The sequence below is a fragment of the Dicentrarchus labrax genome, unplaced genomic scaffold (genome assembly GCF_905237075.1).
Source record: "Dicentrarchus labrax unplaced genomic scaffold, dlabrax2021, whole genome shotgun sequence".
Lineage (NCBI taxonomy): Eukaryota > Metazoa > Chordata > Actinopteri > Moronidae > Dicentrarchus > Dicentrarchus labrax.
Window position 1 is genome coordinate 21,382,657 of NW_026136722.1, and position 24,558 is coordinate 21,407,214.

The following is a 24,558-nucleotide window of genomic DNA, read 5'->3' on the forward strand; positions in this document are numbered from 1 at the left end:
TATGGTGAGTACTGTTATTCTTGTGGATGTTAAAGTCACTCTGGACAGATATGATGGAACTTCCTAGCTTGGTCCTTGCCAAAAATCACCCTTATATTGCAGCAGCAATATTTCAATGTCTCCTGTTCCTCACCTGCAGTTCTCAGGACTTTGGCTTTTTCTATCTGCAGCTCTGGTCCCCATTTCTCCCCCAGAGTTCCCTCCAGGGTAAGTCGCCTGAAGGCCTTGCTTAGCTCGTCCTGGTGCTCCTCCTCTTGTGTCCCATCACTGCACTGGCTGAGCAGGCGGGACGCCAAGGCAATGTTGCCTTTTTTCCGAGCAAATTTGACAGCAGTCAGACACAGCTCCATTAGGTGGCCATCTATGGAGGAAGAGTAACCTGGACAAGAATGGAATCAGAATTTGGTTTATTGCCAGGTAGGTTTACACATACAAGGAATTTGTCTTGGTGCATAAAATATAGAAATCACACAAAAATATAGAAATCACACAAAAATCACACAAGAAGAAAGAACTTTTAAAATATAAATAAATAAATAAAGATAAGAAAGATAAGAAAAGATAAGAAAACTGTACACAAAACAGGAGTGCATTAATGTAATGCATACTGTATATACAGGGTGGGTTTAAGAGTCAGTGTCAGTGGGGGGTTGGGGCCTTGTTAATGAGGCCAGCTGCAGATGGAAAGAAATTGTTTTTGTGGCGTGAGGTTTTGGTCCTGATGGACTACCTTTGATCTTGTGGAGGAGTTGTCTCTGGAACATGGTGTATCTGAGGGCCTGAAGGAAAGGCTGGACATCCTGCTGCTTACAAGAGCTCAGAGCCTCGCTGGACAGGGGAATCACGAAGTCCTGCAAAGAATAGAAACAGCTTGTTTTCTATGGTCAGAACAATAGTTCGTTTTACTTTGTTGATTTTTTTGGTGCTGTTTACTTTAGGTAAACACTGCCTCTGAACAGGCCAACCAGGGCTTACGAAGCAAAATAGGCATTCATTTTCCAGCAGCTCCAATTCAATAAAATGTTATTTGTATAGCGCCAATTCATAACAGAAGTTATCTCAGGACACTTTTCAAGTAGAGCAGGTCTAGACCGAACTCTTTAAAACATTATTGACAGAGACCCAACAGTACCACCATGAGCAAGCACATGGCAACAGGGGCAAGGAAAAACTGCCTTTTAAGAGGCAGAAACCTAGGACGGACCCTTTGGCTCTAGGTGGGTGGTCATCTGCCTCAACCAGTTGGGGTGAGAGAGAGAGAGAGAGAGAGAGAGAGAGAGAGAGAGAGAGAGAGAGAGAGAGAGAGAGAGAGAGAGAGAGAGAGAGAGAGAGAGAGAGAGAGACGCACAGCAACAACAGTAGCAACAACTACACTAATAGTAATGACTGATGATGATGATGAACATGAAGAAGATGGATGACGACAACAACGATGGGGGACAATGAGCAGTGACAATAGTAATAATAGTAATTGTAGTAATAATAATAATTAAAACTGCAAGCAGCGTTGGGCGGGACCTTGCACTTCACGCAACTCTGCTGCAGCAGCACCGCATGCTGTCGTAACACGTGCGGACCACAACATGAAAATCTCATGTAAATCAGCTCAAAATCGCCACGCAGCGCATACTTCTAGTTGCCAGTAGGGGGCGCTGTCAATATGTATGAATATTGTCATGTAGATGTGTTCAGGGCGGCACTCTTATTAAACACGTGAAGTTTCATTGAGATTGGACCACGTACGCTGAAGTTATGAGGATGTGTTCAGGGTGAGACTGTTACAGAATATATGAAGTTTATTGGAGATTGGACATTGCACACTGAAGTTATGAGTACTATTTTATGGCGATCGGCTGAATTGGACAAGTTGTCACTGGCAAACGGTTTGACGTACAGTCACAAATAGCTCAACTTTTCAATCAGTTTGTATGACGACAGAATTCAAAGTGGCCAACTTTGACCTCACGCCACAGACACGCGTTCAACGTACAGTCTCAAATAGAACAACTTTTAATCAGCACCATTTTTTGACTGTACTGACTAATTTTGAAGTAGATCCGATAAATTCCTTAGGAGGAGTTCGTTCAAAAACAACATGAAAAATCATAGAAAATGAGCACGGAATTCAAAATGGCTGACTTTGATGCCATGCCACGGACACGCCCTTTAATGTACATGCACAAATAGCACAACTTTTTAATCAGCACCATTCTTTGACTGTACTCACAAATTTTGAAGCGGATCTGATAAATTCTCTAGGAGGAGTTAGTTCAAATACAACGCAAAAAAAAAAACTGAAAATCATTGCAAAATGCCGGAAATGGTATCACAGTCTGACATTTGATTCAACCTGGCCAACGTTGAGGGCACGCAACGGACACGCCCTTTAATGTACATGCACAAATAGCACAACTTTTAATCAGGACCATGTTTTGACTGTACTGACCAATTTTGAAGCAGATCCGATAAATTCCCTAGGAGGAGTTCGTTCAAATACAACGTGAAAAATCACAGAAAATGAGCAAAAAAATCAAAATGGCTGACTTTGATGGCATGCCACGGACACGCCATTTAATGTACATGCACAAATAGCACGACTTTTAATCAGCACCATTTTTTGACTGTACTGACCAATTTTCAAGTAGATCCGATAAATTCCCTAGGAGGAGTTTGTTCAAATACAACGCAAAAAATTCACCGAAAATGCGCACAGAAATCACTATGGCCAACTTTGAGGGCACGCCACGGACACGCCCTTCAACGTACATTTTCAACGCGAAAAGTTCGCCGAAAGTGAAAATTAAAATCAAAATGGCCGACTTCCTGTGGGGTTTTGGGTATGGGTCCAAGAGGCTTTTTCGTACGTCCCGGCATGTTACACGTGCCTACCAAGTTTCGTACATATTGGTGAAACATGGCGCCGGGGCTGCTGTTATTTTACCCTGGAGGGGGCGCTACAAACACGACAAACATGATTTTTGGTATGTGAGCTACAGGCACCACTCTACACATGCCCTGTGAATTTCATATTCATAACTATTACTTCCTGTTGCCACTAGGTGGTGCTATCACTATGTGTTCAGGGCAGGACTCTTATCAGACATGTCAAGTTTGGAGCCGATTGGACAATGTACACGTAAGCTATAGCAACTTTGTGTTCTGGCGGTACATCAAAGTTTGACGCCACGCCACGGACACGCCCTGTAACAAAAACTCACCACAATCAAGAAATATCATAAGAACATGTTTTCCATTTTCTGACTAGATTTCAGCTTGATCTGATCATCCTACTAGGAGTAGAACATGGAAGTATAAAAAAAATGACATTTCCTTTCACCACTAGGTGGCGCTCTCACTTTTACTGAATATTATCACATAGACGTGTTCAGGGCGGGACTCTTATCAGACGTGAAGTTTGGAGCCGATTGGACAATGTACACTCAAGTTATAGCAAATTCGTGTTTTGTGGAGGTACATCAAAATTTCCCGCCACGCTACAGACACACCCCCTCACCACAGTCATCACATATATTCAGCAATGTGTTTTGCATTTTATAAGTAAATTTCAGCTGGGTCTGATCATCCTGCTAGGAGTAGGAACATGAAAGTATAAAACGTGATACTTCCTGTTGCCACTAGGTGGCGCTCTGACTATTACCGAATATTATCACATAGACATGTTCAGGGCGGGACTCTTATCAAACATGTGAAGTTTCGTTGCAGTCGGATCATGTACGCAGAAGTTATGACGAATCCCTCTTTCATGGCAAAGGTTTGAAATTGGATGCCACGGGACGCCACGCCACAGGCACAATGTTGGACGAAAAAACTGACCGCACTGACCAATTTTGAAGTACATCCAATAGAACCTGTAGGAGGAGTTAGTTAAATTAGAAGCCCTGAAATGCCAAAAATGACATCACAGTGTGACATTCGTTCAAAATGGCCAACTTTGACGGCACGCCACGGACACGCCCTTCAACATAGTCATAAATAGCACAACTTGTAATCAGCAACATTATTCAAGAGTACTATCAAGTTTTGAAGCAGATCTGATTAATTCCCTAGGGGTTTGTTTGTTCAAATACAACATCACAGACTTCAAAATGGCCAACTTTGACGGCACGCCACGGACACGCCCTTCAACATAGTCATAAATAGCACAACTTGTAATCAGCGACATTATTCAAGAGTACTATCAAGTTTTGAAGCAGATCTGATTAATTCCCTAGGCGTTTGTTTGTTCAAATACAAGATCACAGACTTCAAAACGGCCAACTTTGACGGCACGCCACGGACACACCCTTCAACGTACAGTCAAAATATGAACAGCGTTCATTCAGAACCATGTTTTGACTGCACTGACCAATTTTGAAGTAGATCCAATAAAACCTGTAGGAGGAGTTAGTAAAAATAGAAGCCCTGAAATGCCAAAAATGCCATCACAGTGTGACATTCGTTGAAAATGGCCAACTTTGACGGCACGCCACGGACACGCCCTTCAACGTACAGTGAAAAAATTAACAGCGTAGATTCAGCACCATTTTGTGACTCTAGTGACCAATTTTGAAGCAGATCCCAGAAATTCCCTAGGAGGAGTTCGTTCAAATACAAGCCCAAAAAGTCAAAATGACCACAAAATGATGAAAATTAAAAATTGAAATTGCAGACTTCCTGTGGGTTTTGGGGCATGGGTCCAAGAGGCTTTTCTGCTTCTTTTATCATGATACACATGCGTAGCAATTTTCGTACATGTGGGCCTTATGTGTCTTGGGGGCCGGATTCTGGGGGCGTGGCTTAGACGTTTAGCGGCGCCCGTGCAATGTCATATCGGTAAACCGCTGGAAGTCAAGTATTAAATTGCAAGATAAATAGGGGACTTATCAAATCTACTTCAAAATTGGACAGTACAATCAAAACAAACTGTATATGAAAAGTTGCGCTATTTGTGACTGTATGTCAAACTGCTTGCCAGTACCTCAAACCACGTGCCGGTGAAAACTTGTCGAATTCAGCCGATTCGCCATAAAACAATACTCATAACTTCAGTGTTTAATGTCCAATCTCCAATAAACATCATATATTCTTTAACAGTCTCTCCCTGAACACGTCCTCATAATTTCAGCGTATGTGGTCCAATCTCAACGAAACTTCACGTGTTTGATAAGAGTCCCGCCCTGAACATGTCTACATGACAATATTCAGACATAGTGATAGTGGCACTTACTGACAACAGGAAGTAAGTGCTGCGTGGCGATTTTGAGTTGATTTACATGAAATCTTCATGTTATGGTCTACACGTGTTACGTCAGCATGTGACGCAGCATGCCCCGAGTTGTGTGGAGGTCCTGCCCAACCTCTCCCTCTCTCTCATGAAAGTTTTTTAAAAAACAAAATTGCCAAAGCAAAGTATTCAAATACAATAAATCAAAGATATATACATTATTATTATATGAACATTATATTAGTTATATACAGTGTGTGTGTGTGTGTGTGTGTGTGTGTGTGTGTGTGTGTGTGTGTGTGTGTGTGTGTGTGTGCGCGCCTCCATCACTCACTGTCCCTCAAGTAGTGGCATGTTAATATATACTGGGCAAGGTGTGCCCGCTCTCCTTCTCCGAGGAGTATTTTTTATTTTAATTTGGAGAGGTCGTTCAGCTCTTTGAAATCTTGTATCAAAGAGCTGAACATGTTCAAATACATTTTTCTAGTATTATTTAATTTTGTACATTGTAGGAGAAAGTGAATCTCTGTCTCAACCTCACCTGTCGAACAGTGACCACATTTTCTGTTTTCTTTTGGTTGCCATGATTTTTTGTGTCTTCCTGTTTCAGTTGCCAGTTTGTGGTCACTGAGCATGAGCCTGAGCCTGACATAGGGGACTCTTTTCTGGGCTCAGTTCTTGGGTTTGGAGGTCTTTGGAGTGGAGGGTGCCTCTGGGGCTGGATTTCAGGTGGTTAAAAAGGTTGAGCGTTCTCTTCTGAATGTTAATTATCAGTGGATATCGGCCTAATTCTGCTCTACATGCATTTGTTGGTGTGTTTCTGTGTACATGTAAAATGTATCTGCAGAATTCTGCATGTAGAGATTCTGTTGGATGTTTGTCCCAACGGGTAAAGCTCTGATGACTGAGTGGACCCCATACTTCACTACCGTACAGCGCAATGGGCTAGATGACACTATCAAATATTTTAAGCCAGATTTTTATTGGAATATGGAAATTATAAAATGTTCTCTTAATTGCATATAGAGCTCTTCCCCTCTCCCCCTCCCCCCCTCTAATCTATACTATTGGTAATACTGTAACTATGATTGACTCAATCACAATCACAATCAATCAATCTCAGTCAATAAGTAATTAATTACAGTGACTCAGTTTGTGTCAACTAAAAATGTCATTAAAACAGTAGTAAAGTAACTACTAACTAACTACAGTTAAAACAAGTAGTCTGTTGTCAAAGTAACAGTAATAACAAATTATTAAATATATCTAAAGCAAACCTCTAGGACTGCCTTCTTTCATTTACGTATTATTACAAAAATTAGACACATCCTATCACAGACAGATGCAGAAAAACTAATCCATGCATTTGTTACTTCAAGGCTGGATTACTGCAACTCTTTATTATCAGGTTGCCCCAATAAGACCATTAAAACGCTCCAATTAATTCAGAACGCTGCAGCACGAGTACTGACAGGAACTAGAAAAAGAGATCACATCTCTCCTGTACTAGCTTCTCTGCACTGGCTCCCTGTAAAATTTAGAATAGAATTTAAAATCCTCCTCCTCACCTATAAAGCTCTTCATGGTCAGGCCCCTTCATATCTTAAAGAGCTCATAGTACCCTATTACCCCACTAGAACACTACGTTCTCTGAATGCTGGGCTACTTGTGGTTCCTATAGTCTCTAAAAGTAGAACAGGAGCCAGAGCCTTCAGTTACCAAGCTCCTCTCCTGTGGAACCAGCTTCCAGTTGTGGTTCGGGAGGCAGACACCCTCTCCACATTCAAGAGTAGGCTTAAGACATTCCTCTTTGATAAAGCTTATAGTAAGGGCTGGATCAGGTGAGTCCCCTCCTTTCTTTTTTTTTTTTTTTTTTTTTTTTTTTTTTTTTTTTTTTTTTTTTTTTTCCTTTTTTTTTTTTCTTCTTTTTTTTCCCTCCTCCTTCTTCATTATTTTATTATTTTTTTTTTTTTTTTTTTTTTTTTTTTTTTTTTTTTTTTTTTTTTTTTTTTTTTTTTTTTTTTTTTTTTTTTTTTATTTTTTTTTTTTTTTTTTGGGGGGGGGGCCACTCTGCTCTGCACAGATCATTTGGTGTTTTTCTCTGCACCTGCAGGATGCTCTTACAGAACTCGGTGTGGAAAGATTCTATGATTGTTTTGTCCCATTTGTCAAATTCATTATTTAGTTTTGGTCCCCAAATTTTGCTGCCATATAGAATTATTGGTTCTAGTAAAAATTGGAAAATTTTAAGCCAGACTTTGATTGGAATAGAGATTTTAATGTTTCTCTTTATTGCATAGAAAGCTCTCCTTGCTTTGTCCCTCAGATCTTTCAAAGCCATGTTGAGGTTTCCTGTGTATGTAATGTTGAGGCCAAGGTAAGTGTAGTTTTTTGTATGTTGTAATTTAGTGGTGTCTAAATAGAAATTGTGTGTAACCTGATTTCTGTATTGTTTCTGAAAGATCATTATCTTAGTCTTTGCTGTGTTTATTGTCAGGGCCCAGGTCTGACACAATCTCTGCTGCAAACCTTCTTTAGTAGGTGAAAGCAACACTAAGTCATCTGCATATAGCAGACCTCTGATCTCTGTGTCGTTCAGGGTGAGACCAGGTGCCGTGGAACGCTCTAGTTGGTTCGGTAATTCATTGATATATTGGCAAGAAGCCAATTTGGCATTTATGCAGAATATTGTGGTCATCAAGGAAGTTGACAAGTCGTTTATTAATGATGTTGCAGAATATTTTTCCCAGGTTACTGGAGACACATATTCACTCTGTAAATATCTGGATCATATTTATTTCCGGATTTATAAATTGGGGTTATTAAACCTTTGTTCCTGATGTCTGGAAAAGCTCCAGTTGACAGAATAGTATTGAATAGTTTTAGTATAGCCAATCTGATTTTATGGTCTGAGTATTTGATCATTTCGTTGAGGATTCCATCATGGATTACCACAAGCCTTTTTTCCTTTCAGGGACTGGATGACTTCTGTTAATTCTTGTTCTGTTACTGGGTAATCTAGAGGGTTTTGGTTGTTTTTTATCACTGCCTCCAGAGTTTTCCATTTCGTGAATATCTTGTACTGATCATAATTTTTTGTAACATTACTGTATAATTCACTAAAGTGATTAATCCAAATATTTTCATCGTGGATCGCCAATTCATCCTGCTGGGTTTTGTTTAGGTTGTTCCATTTCTCCCAGAACTGGTTGGATACGAGGGATTCCTCAGTTTCACAGAGCTGGTTCTTGCTGTGTTGTTCTTTCTTTGTTTTTAGGGTGTGCTTGTATTGTTTCAGAGTGGCCTCATATTGACAGCGTATGTTGTGGTTATCTGGGTCTCTATGCTTTTCATTTGATAATTTCCTTAAAGTTTTCCTTAGGTTTTTGCACTCAGTGTCAAACCATTTGTTATTGTTCATTTGTTGAGATTTTGGTTTGGAGGCTTTCAAATTAGACAATAGAGCCAAATGATGAAAAATTTAATTGATTTTGTCCACAGCAGAATTTACACTAGAATTATTATGGGGAAATGTTTCGGTTAGAAATAAATGAGTTAAATCATATGTTTTGATTTTCCAGTGCCTTCTGGTACGCCCCCCATGCTTTCAGTGTCCTGAGATAACTTCTGTTATGAATTGGCGCTATACAAATAGAATTGAACAGTGTTAATATCTTAGTGTTTAGCAAAGCGTGCAGGGCCTTTGTTTGTGCTCTTTTTTGTGATTTACATTTGGTTGTGACCAAACCAGTGAACACTTGAATAAAACAACAAATAAAGCATGACAAACATTCTAGTCTAAATTCCATTTATATTACAGTCAAATAGAAAGTGTGGGTATACATACTTCTTGTCCAGTGAGTGTGTTCTCCAGGGTGGCAGTGCAGTGGAGCTGCAGGGTGGGCAGGGTGGGCAGGGCGTCAGACAGAGTGAGGGTGGACAGGCGAAGAGGACCCAAGCAGATCCGTCCAGTCTGTTTCAGGCAGCGCACTAAAGTACTGCAACATTACATCATATGACTCAATAAGAGACTGCATAACTCTGACATGCAAAAGTAAAGAATGCTCACATCAATATTTACCAAGCAAGTCCAACAATGACAAATCTTCTTGGTTTTAGTGAGGAATGCTTCTGAACATTGACCTTTTTCTCAGGCAGCCCCCTAACAGTTAACTAAATCGTTTGTTCATGAGAGGAGTCTAAATTGACCCACTTTGCATCAGTCAGACAGTCGCTACAGTATACTGATATGTATATCCTGTATCATGATATGTATCACCAGACTCTTGCCAATACACAGCCTTATCCCTGAACCCTTGAGGACCTGATACTGGTTTCTGTGTCCAGCACACCTCAACATCTATGACACACATTAGTGTGAACACTCACTCTGTATTGGATGTGTTCCTCTGCTCTTGCTGTTGAGTGAATTTCGTCATGGCGCAAACAGCGCTCCGAAGGAGCTGCACCTCGATGGCTCTCTGCAGCTCAGTTGGATCTGGACTCATAGAGGGAAGGAGCCTCTTCAGATCTAACATGCACACACACAAACCACAATTTATGTTGTTTTGAGGTGAAATGGGAATGTTTGAAGACTGGTGATTATGTTCAATGTTATTCTGTTTTGTTGTTGATTCTAAAATAAAATCATTAATATTTACAGGACTTGAATGTTATTTTCTAGATTGTGTCCTATAATGCACATACCTAGCTTATCCTTACTGCTGGAGAGCGAGCTGTAGTCCTCTCCAGGCAGCAGCTCCAGCTGAGCCCCGCACTCTGCCAGATCTCCGTCCTCAAAGCAGCTCAGGGCCTGGATGTAGTTGAAGTCAGTCCTCAGGTTGATGTTGACTGGATTGGTGGAGCTCTGTTTGAGGGAATGGACGGTGGCCTGCCACTCTTTAACAGATGCCCAATCACAGAGTGCCAGGTAACACTGACACGCTTTGTTGGCCAGAAAGTTGATCACCTCAGGAGAGCACTCGCTGGACTTTAGCAGAACTGTCTTCCTGCTGTCACCTTTTCAGAGAAATACACCACCAGAAAATCCCACTCTGAGCAGCAGTCTTACGAGACTAAACATTAGGAAACATGATTAGTCTTTTAGAATTAGATATCCGATTAGATATCAGGAGCTGAAATATTAACACTATCGAGCCCGTTGTCCTTATACGCCCACTAAACAAGCTGCATAGGGCCCTGCCCAAAGCAAATGGGTGAAATACAACTATTTATACGTTTGACGAACACCAACAAGCAACAGTGTTAATAAATAGCTTGTGAACGATAACATACTACCGTGTTGTGCTTGAATGTGCGTTCCAGTGTGCATGCACAAAATGAAACTTGCTGTGTGTGTAATGCTGACTATATAATATTGTGATGACTGGGATAATTACCAGGCAGCAGAGCCAACGCTCAGTGTTATATTTTTTCATTTTATATTCAATTATATACAATTTGTTAATGTTAATATTCACTTATCTTAAAAGACAGAAAATATTCTTTTCAATAAATACTGTTTGTTCATGCCTCATTCTGTTCGGTGTAGGTCTACTTATTCTTAGACCTGACAACTGGTTTCGCTCCATCTGTTGGTCTGATAGTTTGGTAATGACAAATGGTTTACATGACTTACATGTCAGATAGGAGGGCCCCTAAGAACCGGCCATCATTAGGGCCCGGGCACTGACCGTGCGAAGTATGCAATTGTCCCCAAAAGTCCCGCCCCCCAGAATCAGCCCCCAAGACGCGTAAGACCGACATGTATGGAAATCGGTACGCATGTTTATCGTGATAATAGAAGCAGAAAAGCCTCTTGGACCAATACCCCAAACCCAACAGGAAGTTGGCCATTTTGGATTTAGCGGCCATTTCTGGCGATTTGCACACGTATTTGAACTCCTCCTCCTCCTAGGGAATTGATTGGATCGACTTCAGATTTGGACACAGCCATCTAAAGACATGCATGATTAAAAGTTGTGCTATTTAAGACATTCCGTCGAACAGCGTGGCGTGGAATTTCAACGACTCGCCATGAAAGAGGGATTTGTTCTGCATACATGATCCGATCTCAATGAAACTTCACGTTTGATAAGAGTCCCGCCCTGAACAGGTCTATGTGATAATATTCAGTAATAGTGATAGCACCACCTACTGGCAACAGGAAGTAAGTGCTGCATGGCAACTTTGATCTGATTTACATGAAATTTCGCGAGATCCCGCCCAATGCTGCTTGCAGCTTTAATTATTATCATCATCAGTATAAAGAAAGAAAAATGTCCACATTAACTCTTGTAAGTGGGAAAAGCAATATTGCAGTGACTAAAGTTACTACAAGCATCTTCTCAACAATCTCTATATCCATCTTGAATTTTGGGGTCATACATCTCAATTTAGACATAATGACTGAAGTGCAAATACAGGTGGACGTTGTAGTTTATCGTAGTTGGACTGCACTGAAGGTGGATATTTGCTGCTTACCATTGCTTGTGTGTTTGGGGCTGCTTGTGTTGCTGGAGAATTTGAGCAGACAGCATTCAGAGCTTTTGATGCTGCAGTCCATCCCGGTAACCGCAGACAGCTGATCTTGATACTCCAGAGCTGACTTCTCAAACCTACACACACACACACACACACACACACACACACACACACACACACACACACACACACACACACACACACACACACACACACACACACACACACACACACACACACACACACACACACACACACACACACACACACTTACTATTTCAGAGAGGACAACCAAATAGATGAACCACAGACACGTGGAGGTGGATGATTTAGTTATTTGTCAGAGTTGTGAGGACGTGTGGTTAAGTTGGCGTTACTTACCGTCCCTCAGCCTGCAGGGCGACTGACGACAGCCAGCCCAGACTCCTGCCAGTGGTGAGGAGGCTCCAGGCTGCCAGGCCCTGGATGGCCTCAGGGCAACGTAGTTCACACAGAGCCTCTACCAGCAATGTCAGAGGAACCTCCAGTTCTGGACCCTGAGGAACACACCAGAATATATGCTATTCATGTAACCAGATAATATGACTATCAAATAACCACAAACATGTATGTCATAAATTCTGATAGCATGAAGCTACAGAGTCACATATCCGAACAGAGAGATTCTGTGTATCTGCACTGACCTGGGTGCCGCTGTTCTTAATCTCTGTAAGCAGGTCAAAGCCGTGGCGAATGGTTACTGCCGGTTGGCCAGAAAGAAGACCGACCCTCATCAGTGCCAGGCGGATCCTTGTCAGCCAGTCTTGGCACGTCTGACGGTTGGTGTAGAAGAATGTTCTGATGCCCTGAGACACAGAGAAAGAGGGATTCGTCATATTCTTTATTCTTAGATCAATGGCTATTACTAAAGGGATGCGGTTGCCATTTTGGTTATACTCCTTCTGGATTTTTTAAAATTTTACTCAGCAGTAGAATCTGGAGCTTTTCTTTGCACACCTTTGGGGGGGCAGTGAGAGCGTTGGCACAGCCCTCATAGGCATTGTACATGAGCTTTTCCAGGTTCTCCAGGTACTGAAGCAGCAGAGCGAGGCGAAGCTGATTGGAATGGTGACCATCCCCATCACCTCCAGCACCAGCCCACGCTCCAACATCCTGCTCTGGGTTCAAACTGTGGGCAGCCAGGCTTCGGATCATACCTGAAACACAGGGTTAGAGAAGAAAACCTTGAATTACCGGCCATTGCATGCTTCCACCATCTTGTCAAGTTGCAATTCACATCCCTGTCCGTCCAGACTCATAATATATATAATAGTGTATATAAAATGATTAAAGTGTAATTCTTGGCTTAATGGAAATTATAACTATATTGATGATACACTCGTGGCCTAGATGATGACCATTACCCACAATGTCCATGGTTTATGTCAAAGCGGACATTTGTTACATGTCACTACTCATTGGTTGCTCTCCTTGTTTACTGTACTGCCTACCATTAATTCTAGAGCGCTGCAGAGAGTGGCAGCTCGACGCAACAGCTCCCGCTCCGCCTCTTATTTTTTGGCTTAAATCTTACTACTTCTTTATTCATTCTCAAATAGCACTGTGTTTATTGTTGTAAATAGACCGCCAGTGTTGGTAGTTAATTTTTTTACTTTTTTGCCGTAGTTGAACTATACTTCAATTCAATTTTATTTGTAACAGAAGTTATCTCAGGACACTTTGCAAATAGAGCAGGTCTAGACCGAACTCTTTATTACATTATTTACATTTATTACAAACCCAACAGTACCACCATGAGCAAGCAAACAGAGCGGTAAAAAGTCGGGAGGAGGGCTTGCTGTCTTTGTGAACTCTAAATGGTCTAACCCTGGACATATTGTCAAGAAGGCAGAAATCTGCACGTCTGACATTGAACTGCTGGCCATCGGGTTAAGGCCATACTATCTGCCCCGTGAGTTTTCAGCCACTATTGTTGTCATTGTTTACATTCCTCTATCAGCAGTAGCGGCGCACACCTGTAACGTCATCCACTCCACCGTTGCAGACCTGCACACCATCCCAGCCCATTAACTGACACAACCCATTTTAACCATGCCAAAATCTCAAAGACCCTGACAAACTTTACCCAGTACGTCACCTGTAACACCAGAGGGTAAAAGACCTTGGATCTGCTGTATGCCAATGAAAAGGAGGCATACAGCACTACCGCTCTCCCCCCTCTCGGCAAATCTGACCACTGTCTGATACATCTCAATCCTACATACAGGCCTGCTGTTAGGAGGAGCTAAGAGGCAGAGGAGGCCTTGATGGAGTGTTACAGTACAACCGACTGGGAAGTGTTCCAGGAAGACTACGGAGACGACATCGAGGGTCTCACCCAGTGTGTCACAGACTACATCAGGTTCTATGAGGACAGTGTTATCCCCACCAAGAGGACTCGCTGTTTCCCCAACAACAAGCCATGGATCAACAGAGACATCAAAGCCCTGTTGAACAGAAAGAAGATGGCTTTCACGGCAGGAGATGAGGATGCCAAGAAAGACATTCAGAGGGAGCTGAGGAGGGAGTTGAAGAGGGCCAAAGACTGTTACAAGAACAAGATAGAGGGGAGGCTGCAACAGACCAACACGTGTGTGTGTGTGTGGGGGGGGGAGAGATGAGGAGCATTACTGGCATGAAAAGGTCAGTAGGTTCAGTAGAAGGGACAAAGGGACGTGCCACAGAGATAAACCTGTTCTTCAATAGGTTGGACTCACAAACCCCCCTCCACCTCCTCAGGTACCCCCCATTCACACCCTGGCTACCCCACCCTCCACAGCCCGTATTCCCCATGACAACAGTAATGGTGCTATCCATTTGTCTCATAAATCCCCTGCCCGAGTTGCTCTGACACGCGAACGTGACGTCATTGCATGGCTTGTACCACTTACAGCGTTCCAGTTTGTCTTTGGGCATTTGCTACACGACGAGTCAGGAAGAACATGGTGCCAGTGCAGCAGCTGTGTTATTGCTGGACGTTTTCCTAGAACACGAGAGCAAGCTTGTGGCTCATCTAAACAAGCTCAATGTGAAATAATATGTTTTTCTACAGAAACACTAACATTTCAAGTAATTCCGTTATTGCAAGTCTTACATTTCAATAATATTTTGCCATTTTCGCCTATTTCAATTTGCTGTCAAGTGTCAAGTGCGTTTTTCTTGAGCCACCAGGCAGGCAGGCTAGTGTTATTGTAAGCTACATTAGCCTATTTAGCAAACCAGGTCAAAATCAAAACTTTACATTGTATTGCACGCACAGCAACACCGTGCAATGCATAAATTGGTGACTGGACTAAAGCAGCAATGTGTGTAAGAGCATTTAAAATCAACATTAAAACGACCAACGTAGTACAAATACAAAGAAAATACATCTCAATATGGGCGCAGCCATCTTTGTTTTGTGACTCGTATGTTCCCCCTCGTTCAGCTCGGTGTACTCTGAGGAGCCCCGAGTGGGACGGTTGATATTACGACCAAAAGGGGGTGTGTCTCGGTGAAATGTTGCGAGATTTACACTTTGGCGGGGGATTTACGAGACAAATGGATAGCACCATAACACCACCCCCCTCATCTACCCTAAACCCCCTACACTCCCCCTATCCTCTCCATTTTTCCACCCAACAAACCTCCACCTCCTCCCCCCACCTACCTCTCTCCGCTACCTTTTCCAGTGCCTTCGACACCATCCAGCGTCTCTGGCTGGCAGAAAAGCTCTCTGATGCAGGTGGATCAGGTCCTCGTGGCCTGGATCACTGACTACCTCACTGACAGACCACAGTATGTCAGACTGCACAGCTGCTTGTCAGATGTTGTAACGAGCAGCACTGGTACACCCCAAGGAACCGTACTGTCACCATTCCTGTTCACCCTCTACACCTCTGACTTCTGCTTCAACTCTGGAGAGCGCCACCTACAGAAGTTCTCTGATGACCCTCCATTGTCGGCTGTATCTCAGATGATAGGGAGGAGGAGTACAGTGACCTGATTGAGAACTTCATTGGATGGTGCGACAGGAATCACCTATCGCTCAACACAGGAAAAACCAAAGAGCTGGTGGTGGACTTCCAGTGGAGCAAGAGGACCCTCTCCCCAGTTGAGATTAGGCGGGAGAAGGTAGAGATGGTGGAAACCTACAAGTTCCTGGGGGTGACACTCAACAATAAACTGGACTGGACGGATCACACTGAGGCCCTCTACAGGAAAGGACAGAGCAGGCTGTTCTTTCTGAGGAGGCTCAGGTCATTCAACGTGTGCACTCGGCTACTATGGATGTTCTACCAGTCTGTAGTGGCCAGTCTCCTCTTCTTTGCGGTGGTCTGTTGGGGGGGAGGCATCGGCAATGGGGGTGCCAACAAGCTTAGCAAGCTGGTGAGGAAGGCCAGCTCGGTGGTGGGGATGGAGCTGGACAGTGTGGAGGCTTTGACTGAAAAGATGATGAGAGGGAAGCTGAAAGCCATCATGGACAACCCCTCTCATACTCTCTCCACTGAGCTGAGGCAGCTCAGGAGCACTTTCAGCTACAGACCGACCCAGCCCCGAGCCTCAAAGCGGTTTGGAGGCACAACTGTACCATCAGCCATCAGACTCCACAACGCCACAGCACCCAGTACCTCCAACCCCCGCAGACAAAGACTGGTTTAAAACTCCTACCTATAGCGCACAAACCTTTTGCACTATTTATATTTAAATTCCACTTGTACAGTTTAGTTTTAGTCAAGTTTAATTTTCTGCTCATATTTTGCACTCCATGTCCTACTTGAACAATGCATAGTGTATATACTTTCATTTATAGTTTTATATCTTCTAATATCTTCTAATATTAGTAATATTTTTATTTGTGATATTCTTTGTTCTCTGTTTTTGCACTTCTTTGCCCTACTGCTGCTGTGTCAACCTGAATTTCGGTCTAGACCTGCTCTATTTGAAAAGTGTCCTGAGATAACTTCTGTTATGAATTGGCGCTATACAAATAAAATTGAATTGAATTTCTCCTAAGGGGGATAAATAAAGCAATATCTAATCTTATCTTACCAAGTGAAAATGTGACTTATTTTAAGATTCTTTTCTTAAATAATCGTCTATTGCATATTAATCACAGGAAATACATACCAAGGTGTACCCATACAGAAAGCAATGGGCTATGCACAAGGTACGCCCAGCATGTCCATCATATACTTTACAAAAGCTCATCATAGTATCCCAAGAATTTTGTTAAGTTCTGTTAACTATGAACACAAACTGAATCTAGACTGTTTACCCTCAATTGTCTGGAAGGTATCCTGAGCTCGGCCCAGCGGCGTTCTGAGTTTGGACTGTACAGTAAACTGTGCGGCCTCCCACACAGCCCACTGCCACAGCACCGCCTCAGTTTTCAACAGCGTGCGTGGCACTACACCTGGCCGGCTGCAGTCCACACCTCCTCTGCCATCCCGTTTCTCCAGCCGCTGGCAGCTGTAGTACAGGCGCTCCAGCCAGGGGTCTTTGCTGTGGATACACAACTGTGGAGCTTAGAAACAGTGACGCATGCCACCATGAGGTACACACACAGTGGTACAAACTGACAGAATGAATATACTTGGATACAGAGAAATAAATTATACACATGAAAAAATATTGAAGAATATCATACCCCAACTGCTAAATAGCAGTGTTGTAAACATAAACTGAGGGCTATGATGTTGGATGTTACAGATCCCACTGTAAACTAAAAAAGTAGACTTTTTAAACTTTTATCCCTCGGACTGCAATAACAATTTGTATACAGTCTATGCAGCTGATCAATCCGTACCCTCCACGGTGCAGGACTCCATATAAGATGAAGCTGATGAGGTCGCTGAAGTCCTGGGGGTGGAAGGTGCTGCTTGGCGCTCGGCTCATGTGGTGGCGGATGGCCAGCGAGATCTCCCTCATCTCAGGGTGGCTATGGTTACTGTGGACAAAAATCACACAGGCAATAATCAGGCATACACCTTAACCAGCATTATAAAATGAACTATATGAGAGATTAGATTAAAAACTAAGAAATGATTGACTCCTCAGAACATGAGTACTTCATTCGGTTTGAACTTTCAAATCAATTCAAATCAAATTGAATTGTCCACTGGTGAATGTCATATATACACACACAAGATGTCAAACTTGGTATGCAGAGAACAGATCCATTTTACTGCAGATGCCCCCCAGTGGTACAATAAGTCTTACCTTAAAGCCACATCAAGGGGGATTGTCCTGAGCAGCTTGCCATAGGCTTGCCTCACCCTCACTGCTGAATGGACCAACTGGACTCTGCACACATCCACACACCTACACACACCCACACACACACACACACTTTAAACTCAGCAGGACAGGCAGTTTTCTCCCCTCATGTTTGCAGCAAAGTGCAGAACAGCAAGAAAACATGACAACTTTATGGACCATGTTAAGTGTACAGGCATTTTAAATACAGTCTGAAAGTGTGTGTGTGTGTGCGTGCGTGCGTGCGTGTGTGTGTGTGTCTGTGTTTGTGTGTAAGTATGATGTTCACCTCTGCAGTAGCTCAGTAGACAGAGATGAAGAGAGGACCTGTAAGCTGTGGCAGGTCTGAAGGCAGATACTTGGATCTTCATTCAGACCTGTGCACAGAAACAACATTTCTGATGAATGAGTCATACAGGTTAAAAATGATTCACGGGAAATGCTGGATGTGTTGGGCTCACCATTAGCCAGCAGGCCCCTGCAGAACTTGTTGAAGGAGGGCAGGGAGAAGAGGGGGCTATAGGTGTCTGACTTCTTCATCAGCACAGAGATTTCCTGAGCCCAGGTCAGCAGCAGCCTCCTGACACACCAACACAAAATGTATCAGCGCAATTGTATCCAGTAACATCGGTCAATGTTATATAGTTACCAGCACAAACATGATTTGATTTTTGATAGACATTGTGTTTTGGATTAAATAATACACTGAAATTCAAGTTAATTAAGTTGCAGCATTGGGAAATATAGTGCAATAAAAAATAAAAAAAAAGTACAGTGTACATACAATCTTATCACAAATAAGAATATTATAAAATATAATAGAAATTAAAGCTGCAAGCAGCTTTGGATGGGACCTCGCACTCCACGCAACTCGGGGTGTGCTGCGGCTGCGTCACATGCTGTTGTTACACGTGCGGACCACAACATGAAAATTTCATGTAAATCAGTTCAGAATCGCCACGAAGGGCTTACTTTCTGTTGCCAGTAGGTGGCGCTATCACTATGTCTGAATATCGTCATTTAGACGTGCTAGGGGTGGGATATGGCAAAAATAATATCTCAATATTTTTGGGGATTTTGGCGATAACGATAATCAGTCGATATCCTTTAAAATGTGATTAGAATTGTCTGAGCTGGACTTGTCCACCAAACGCGTTTACAGCGCTGAGAGAGCTCAAAAACTCATTTTCCGAGCGCCCAGCGGTGTTAAAAGTGAACAGATTCAACTTGAAGCGCTCTGAGCGCTGCCTAAAAAAACCCCGTCTCCGCGACATCTTTTACCGCTGAAGGCGCAGCGCTCTGAACGCTGAAGCCCATAGGACCCACGTCTCGGCACTAAATCATCTGAAGTACCGGTAGCTTCAGGGACTGGAGGTGTTTGCATTTTCTCTCTACCATCGCAACGCGCTGCTAAACTGTTGCAAGGAGGATGCTAACGAGAGGTCACGTGATCCCGTCATGTGATTACGTAGGCCCACTAGTGGTGTGACTGAATCCTGCCATGCTGTAGAGGTGCTGCTGCACCGTGTATTAATGGATGTGAGGAGTTTCCGCGGGCGTTTCATTGTTTTTGTCGAAGTAATTTAAATACTCGATAATGGAAATTGGCACATCGTCAAAACAACAATGACGATATTATCGCAAACGATATATATCGCCCACCTCTAAGACGTGCTCAAGGCGGGACTGTTATCAAACATGTTAAGTTTCATTGAGATTGGACCATGTACACTGAAGTTGTGAGGACGTGTTATAGAATATGTGACGTTTAGTGGACATGAGTTTATCATGTTAGTTATGAGTACTATCTGTTTCACGGCCATCGGGGGAATTCAACACATCGTCACAGGCACGCGGTTCGATATACAGTCACAAATAGCACAACTTTTGATCAGCAGTATTTTTTAACTGTATGGACCAATTTTGAAGTTGATCCGATAAATTCCCTAGTAGGAGTTTGTTTAAAAAAAAACGCTGAAAGTCTGCAAAGTGCCAGAAATGGCACCACAGTTTGACATTCAGTTCAACCTGGCCAACTTTGATGCCACGCCACGGACACGCCCTTCAATGTACATGCACAAACAGCACAACTTTTAATCAGCACCAATTTCTGACTGTACTGACCAATTTTGAAGTAGATCTGATAAATTCCCTAGGAGGAGTTCGTTCAAATACAACGCGAAAAGTTCGCCATGAAAATGAAAATGGCCGACTTCCCGTGGGGTTTGGGGTATGGGTCCAAGAGGCTTTTTTTGTACGTCTTGGCATGTTACACATGCCTTCCAAGCTTCATACATATCGGTGAAACAAAAATAATATTTTAAAAAATATATATTTTAAGCAGCTTGCCTAAAAAACTAAACTGTACATGTGCAATTTAAGATAAATAATATAAGTTTGCTCAGCTTGTTGCTACCACTAGTCCCGATGCCTCCTCCCCAACAAACCACTGCAAAGAAGAGGACACTGGCCACTACAGACTGCTCTGTCCTTTCCTGTAGAGGGCCTCAGTGTGGTCCGTCCAGTCCAGTTTACTGTTGAGCGTAATCCCCAAGAACTTGTAGGTGTCCACCATCTCTCCCCTCTCTCCCCAAACAGCAACTTGGGAGGGGGGCCTCTTGCTGCGCTGGAAGTTCACCACGAGCTCTTTGGTTTTCCCTGTGTTGAGCTGTAAGTGGTTTCTGTCGCACCATCTAATTCAATTCAATTCAATTTTATTTGTATAGCGCCAATTCATAACAGAAGTTATCTCAGGACACTTTTCAAATAGAGCAGGTCTAGACCGAACTCTTTATAAAATTATTTACAGAGACCCAACAGTACCACCATGAGCAAGCACTTGGCGACAAGGGCAAGGAAAAACTGCCTGTTAAAAGGCAGAAACCTAGGACAGATCCTCCGGCTCTAGGTGGGTGGTCGTCTGTCTCGAAGTTCTAGTGAAGTTCTGGATCAGGTCTCTTTACTCCTCCTCCCTATCATCTGTGGTACAGTCGACAACCCCGAATTGCTATGAATGCGTTACTTTCAGTTCGATGGGCTTTGCCATCGCTGAGTGAATGTGTGTGAAAGGGTGAATGTGGCACGTAGTGTAAAAGCGATTTTAGTGGTTGGAAGACTAGAAAGGCGCTTTACAAGTACAGGTCCATTTACCAACTTGTCGGCACGTCCCTTTGTCCCCTCAACTGAACCTACTGACCTTTTCATACCAGTAATGCTCTGCTGCAGGGGTCTGCTGCAGCTTCCCCTCTATCTTGTTCTTGTAATAGTCTTTGGCCCTCCTCAACTCCCTCTGAATGTCTTTCTTGGCATCTTCATCTCCTGCCATGAAAGCCATCTTACTTTTGTTCAACAGGGCTTTGATGACCCTGTTGATCCTGGGCTTGTTGTTGGCTGCACAGTCCTGGTGGTGATGGGCTGTCTCCTCCTAACAGCAGGGCTGTATGTACGAGTGAGCTGTATCAGGCAGTGGTCAGATTTGCGAGGGGGGAGGGTGGTGGCGCTGTATGCCTCCTTTTCATTGGCATACAGCAGATCCAAGGTCTTTCCCCCTCTTGTGTTACAGGTCACGTACTGGGTAAAGTTGGTCAGTGTCCTTGAGATTTTCGCATGGTTAAAATATCCATTTATTGTAATAAAGGCGCTGGGATGGTGTGTCTGCAGGTCCGCAACGGTGGTGTGGATGATGTCACAGGCGTGTGCGCCGCTACTGCCGATGGAGGAATGTAAACAATGACAACAATGGCGGCCAAATACTCACAGGGAAGATAATATGGCCTTAACCCTATGGCCAGCAGTTCAATATCAGGAGTGCAGATTTCTGCCTTCGTGACAACATGTAATGGGTTATAACATTTAGAGTTAACCCTTTAAGCTCCAAAGTCGCAAAATTGCGACAGGACGCGGTACTGAATCAAACAGCTGTTTTCTCCTAATAAATATAATAATACTCCCCTCCACTAGTTGGCAGACATCCCGTACTTAGACCTTAGCTCAGAAAAACGTCATGTTTCAATACAAAATGTTCGAGGAAGTCCCGTCCAAACTGTTGGGTGAGAAACCGGAAATAGTGTGCCACGGCGCTATTTATGCTGAAGCGGTATTGCTGGATTAAGGAGTTACTGAGACGAAATAAACGAAAATGGCAAGCAAAAAGTTGACACTTAGGGAAGTGATGGGTCTCCTATTCGCAGACTCTGATTCCGAAGGGGAAAATCTACCTTTGGGAGATGACGGCCGGTCGATTAGTGATCGTGATACGGTGCGTCTTTGCACCGGCGCTGCCGGGCAAAGTGAGGTAAACACACAAGCACAAACACACGACCCTTTGCCCAACATAGGTGGGAGTACTACACAAACTCGTAGTATCAGTAAGGGAGCTAATGGATGTGGTAGAAGTAGCGGGGGTGGTGAGAATAGCGCTGGGACCAGCGTTAGTGTTCACTCTTTCTACCGCGCCGGTCACAGTGCCAAAGTCCATGCGCGGCAGTGGCGCAGCAATCCGATGCAGCAGTGTACCTGTCCATTTGTTAGGCTATGTGGTGGGGTCTCAATATTGTTCATATTGTCTCTGTACTGTGCCTTGCAATGAGAGGTTCCACACTCTATCTCATACTACATCTATCTGGATAGATGGGCGCAGATTAGGCCTCTGCAGCTAAAAGATGCCTACTGTTATTATATCATATTATAACGATAATAATAATAATAATAATAATAATAATAATAATAATAATAATAATGAAGAGAATAAAAAAGAAAAGAAAAAGTGTCCTCCAATGGGGGGGGTGGTGGGTAAAAAATCATAAAAAACGCCTACTGTTTACATGAGTTTTGTGGTAGTAATAGTTCTAGTTTACGACTGTTGGCTTACAATTTACTTTTACCTGTTCATTTGATATGTGGACAACATAACAAATAGAGGAAACTGTAAATAAGTCAACTCTTAATTACTCAAAATATCAGGTATTCATAAATTATATAATCCAATATGTCCGTCGCCATTTGACGTCATTATATGCAAATTAGATGGGGAAATTTACTCCCTAGATAAACTTTAGGTCATTCTCAATATTTGTCTCATTTACACTTCGTCTCTATCTCAAACCACTTTCAAGCCAGAGCCTTCTGAAATTTAGATGTCAAAATCTAGTATTTTTAAAAATAAAACCTGGCGCCTAAAGGGTTAACAAATACAGAAAGCCCTCCTCCAAAACCGCTATTTTTCTTCCTGTCTGCCCGAACTAGTGAAAAGCAATCTAGTTCTACTGAGCAGTCTGTTGTATTACCATTCAGCCATGTCTCATAACAGTCAGACATAACATGCTGCACTCCCGATACTCGCGTTGTCTGCTAACCAGGGCCGAGAGCTCGTCCATCTTATTTCATTCCCCATGACAACCGAGGGAAGACATGGCTTATATCTCCACCGCCTCACGTGAGTAACCCCCAGGCGCTTTGTTGTGTGTTGGTCGCGGTGTCCACATTCCTGCACATTGTGTATTGATACAAAACTAAGCTAAACTAAGGCAAAAAACGAAATTACCATCAATGTCGGTCCTATTTACAACCACAAATACAGTGCTAGTTAGAAAGTAAGAAAAAAAGAGCGTAAAGATTAAAGGTGAAAATAGAGAGGGGGAGCAGGAGCTCTTGTGTCAAGCTGCCACTCTCTGCAGTGCCGGAAGTCAGTCAAGTATACTTTCACACTTTCCAACATTACATAGATATCTTAGTCCTCATGAAGTTAAGGTGTTTTTATCACATATTTATATATATTTATTTAGGTATTTTTGGATATTATTATTGGGTTATGGTATTTTAGAGTTTGTAATTTCCTGTAAAACAATAAAATGTTGTTGATGTCTCATCCTGTAATAGAGGGCGTATACTAATTTTGCATCCAATGAACCGCTTTCTTCCTTGTGACAACGTGGAGTGTTTCTGAGGGCCTCACTGATGACACTGTACCAAAGCACAACTTTATAACTTTGTGTGTGTGTGTGTGTGTGTGTGTGTGTGTGTGTGTGTGTGTGTGTGTGTCAAAGACAGAGAGACAAGAACCTGGCCTCGGGGTAGAGGTGCTCCTTTACCAGCAGACCTCCCAGAAGGCTTAGCAGTGTGCTGAAATGTTTCTTAGTTGCCGTGGTCACAGTGCTGATGACAGCACCATCGAACAAGGAGGGAGATGATGATGACAGGCTGGATGAGATGAAGTGATCATGTCTGGATAAGCAAACAGAGGAGACACACATGGCCAGTTGAGAAGAGTAACCAAAGAGAAGCAAGAACAGTTATTCAGTGCATTTCCTTAAGTCCTGACTTTGATTGAGACCCATTAAAAGACTTGAGGAACATGTTATACAGGAAAATGTTTTTAGATGAATTCCTCACAATATATATTTTGTCTCTCACATGTGCTCCAAAGTCAAAGAGCGCAGTATTTGTTTTGTTGGGATTTATTTATTCCGTCTTTTGTGCGATGTTATACTGTGTTAAAATATTCACATTCAGAATCATTACTGCTTTTTTTCCTCTCCATTAGCATTTAACAGGCAGTCGACTATTGGCTTTATCTT

General features: G+C 42.9%; 1 protein-coding gene across 2 annotated transcripts in view; it reads right to left on the minus strand.

The window, feature by feature from the left end:
• Nucleotides 1-24,558, minus strand: part of smg1 (SMG1 nonsense mediated mRNA decay associated PI3K related kinase) — a 92,450-nt gene that overhangs the window by 47,675 nt on the left and 20,217 nt on the right. For both annotated transcript variants that reach the window (XM_051386807.1, XM_051386808.1), the window contains 15 exons: nucleotides 24,044-24,205; nucleotides 18,445-18,563; nucleotides 18,273-18,360; nucleotides 17,948-18,049; nucleotides 17,535-17,675; nucleotides 17,004-17,230; nucleotides 12,704-12,903; nucleotides 12,391-12,552; nucleotides 12,089-12,243; nucleotides 11,708-11,841; nucleotides 9,932-10,243; nucleotides 9,614-9,755; nucleotides 9,072-9,222; nucleotides 731-851; nucleotides 134-379 (listed from right to left, as the gene is read on the minus strand). In XM_051386807.1, the coding sequence (XP_051242767.1) occupies nucleotides 134-379; nucleotides 731-851; nucleotides 9,072-9,222; nucleotides 9,614-9,755; nucleotides 9,932-10,243; nucleotides 11,708-11,841; nucleotides 12,089-12,243; nucleotides 12,391-12,552; nucleotides 12,704-12,903; nucleotides 17,004-17,230; nucleotides 17,535-17,675; nucleotides 17,948-18,049; nucleotides 18,273-18,360; nucleotides 18,445-18,563; nucleotides 24,044-24,205 (2,462 nt within the window). The remainder of the gene's footprint in view (nucleotides 1-133; nucleotides 380-730; nucleotides 852-9,071; nucleotides 9,223-9,613; nucleotides 9,756-9,931; nucleotides 10,244-11,707; nucleotides 11,842-12,088; nucleotides 12,244-12,390; nucleotides 12,553-12,703; nucleotides 12,904-17,003; nucleotides 17,231-17,534; nucleotides 17,676-17,947; nucleotides 18,050-18,272; nucleotides 18,361-18,444; nucleotides 18,564-24,043; nucleotides 24,206-24,558) is intronic.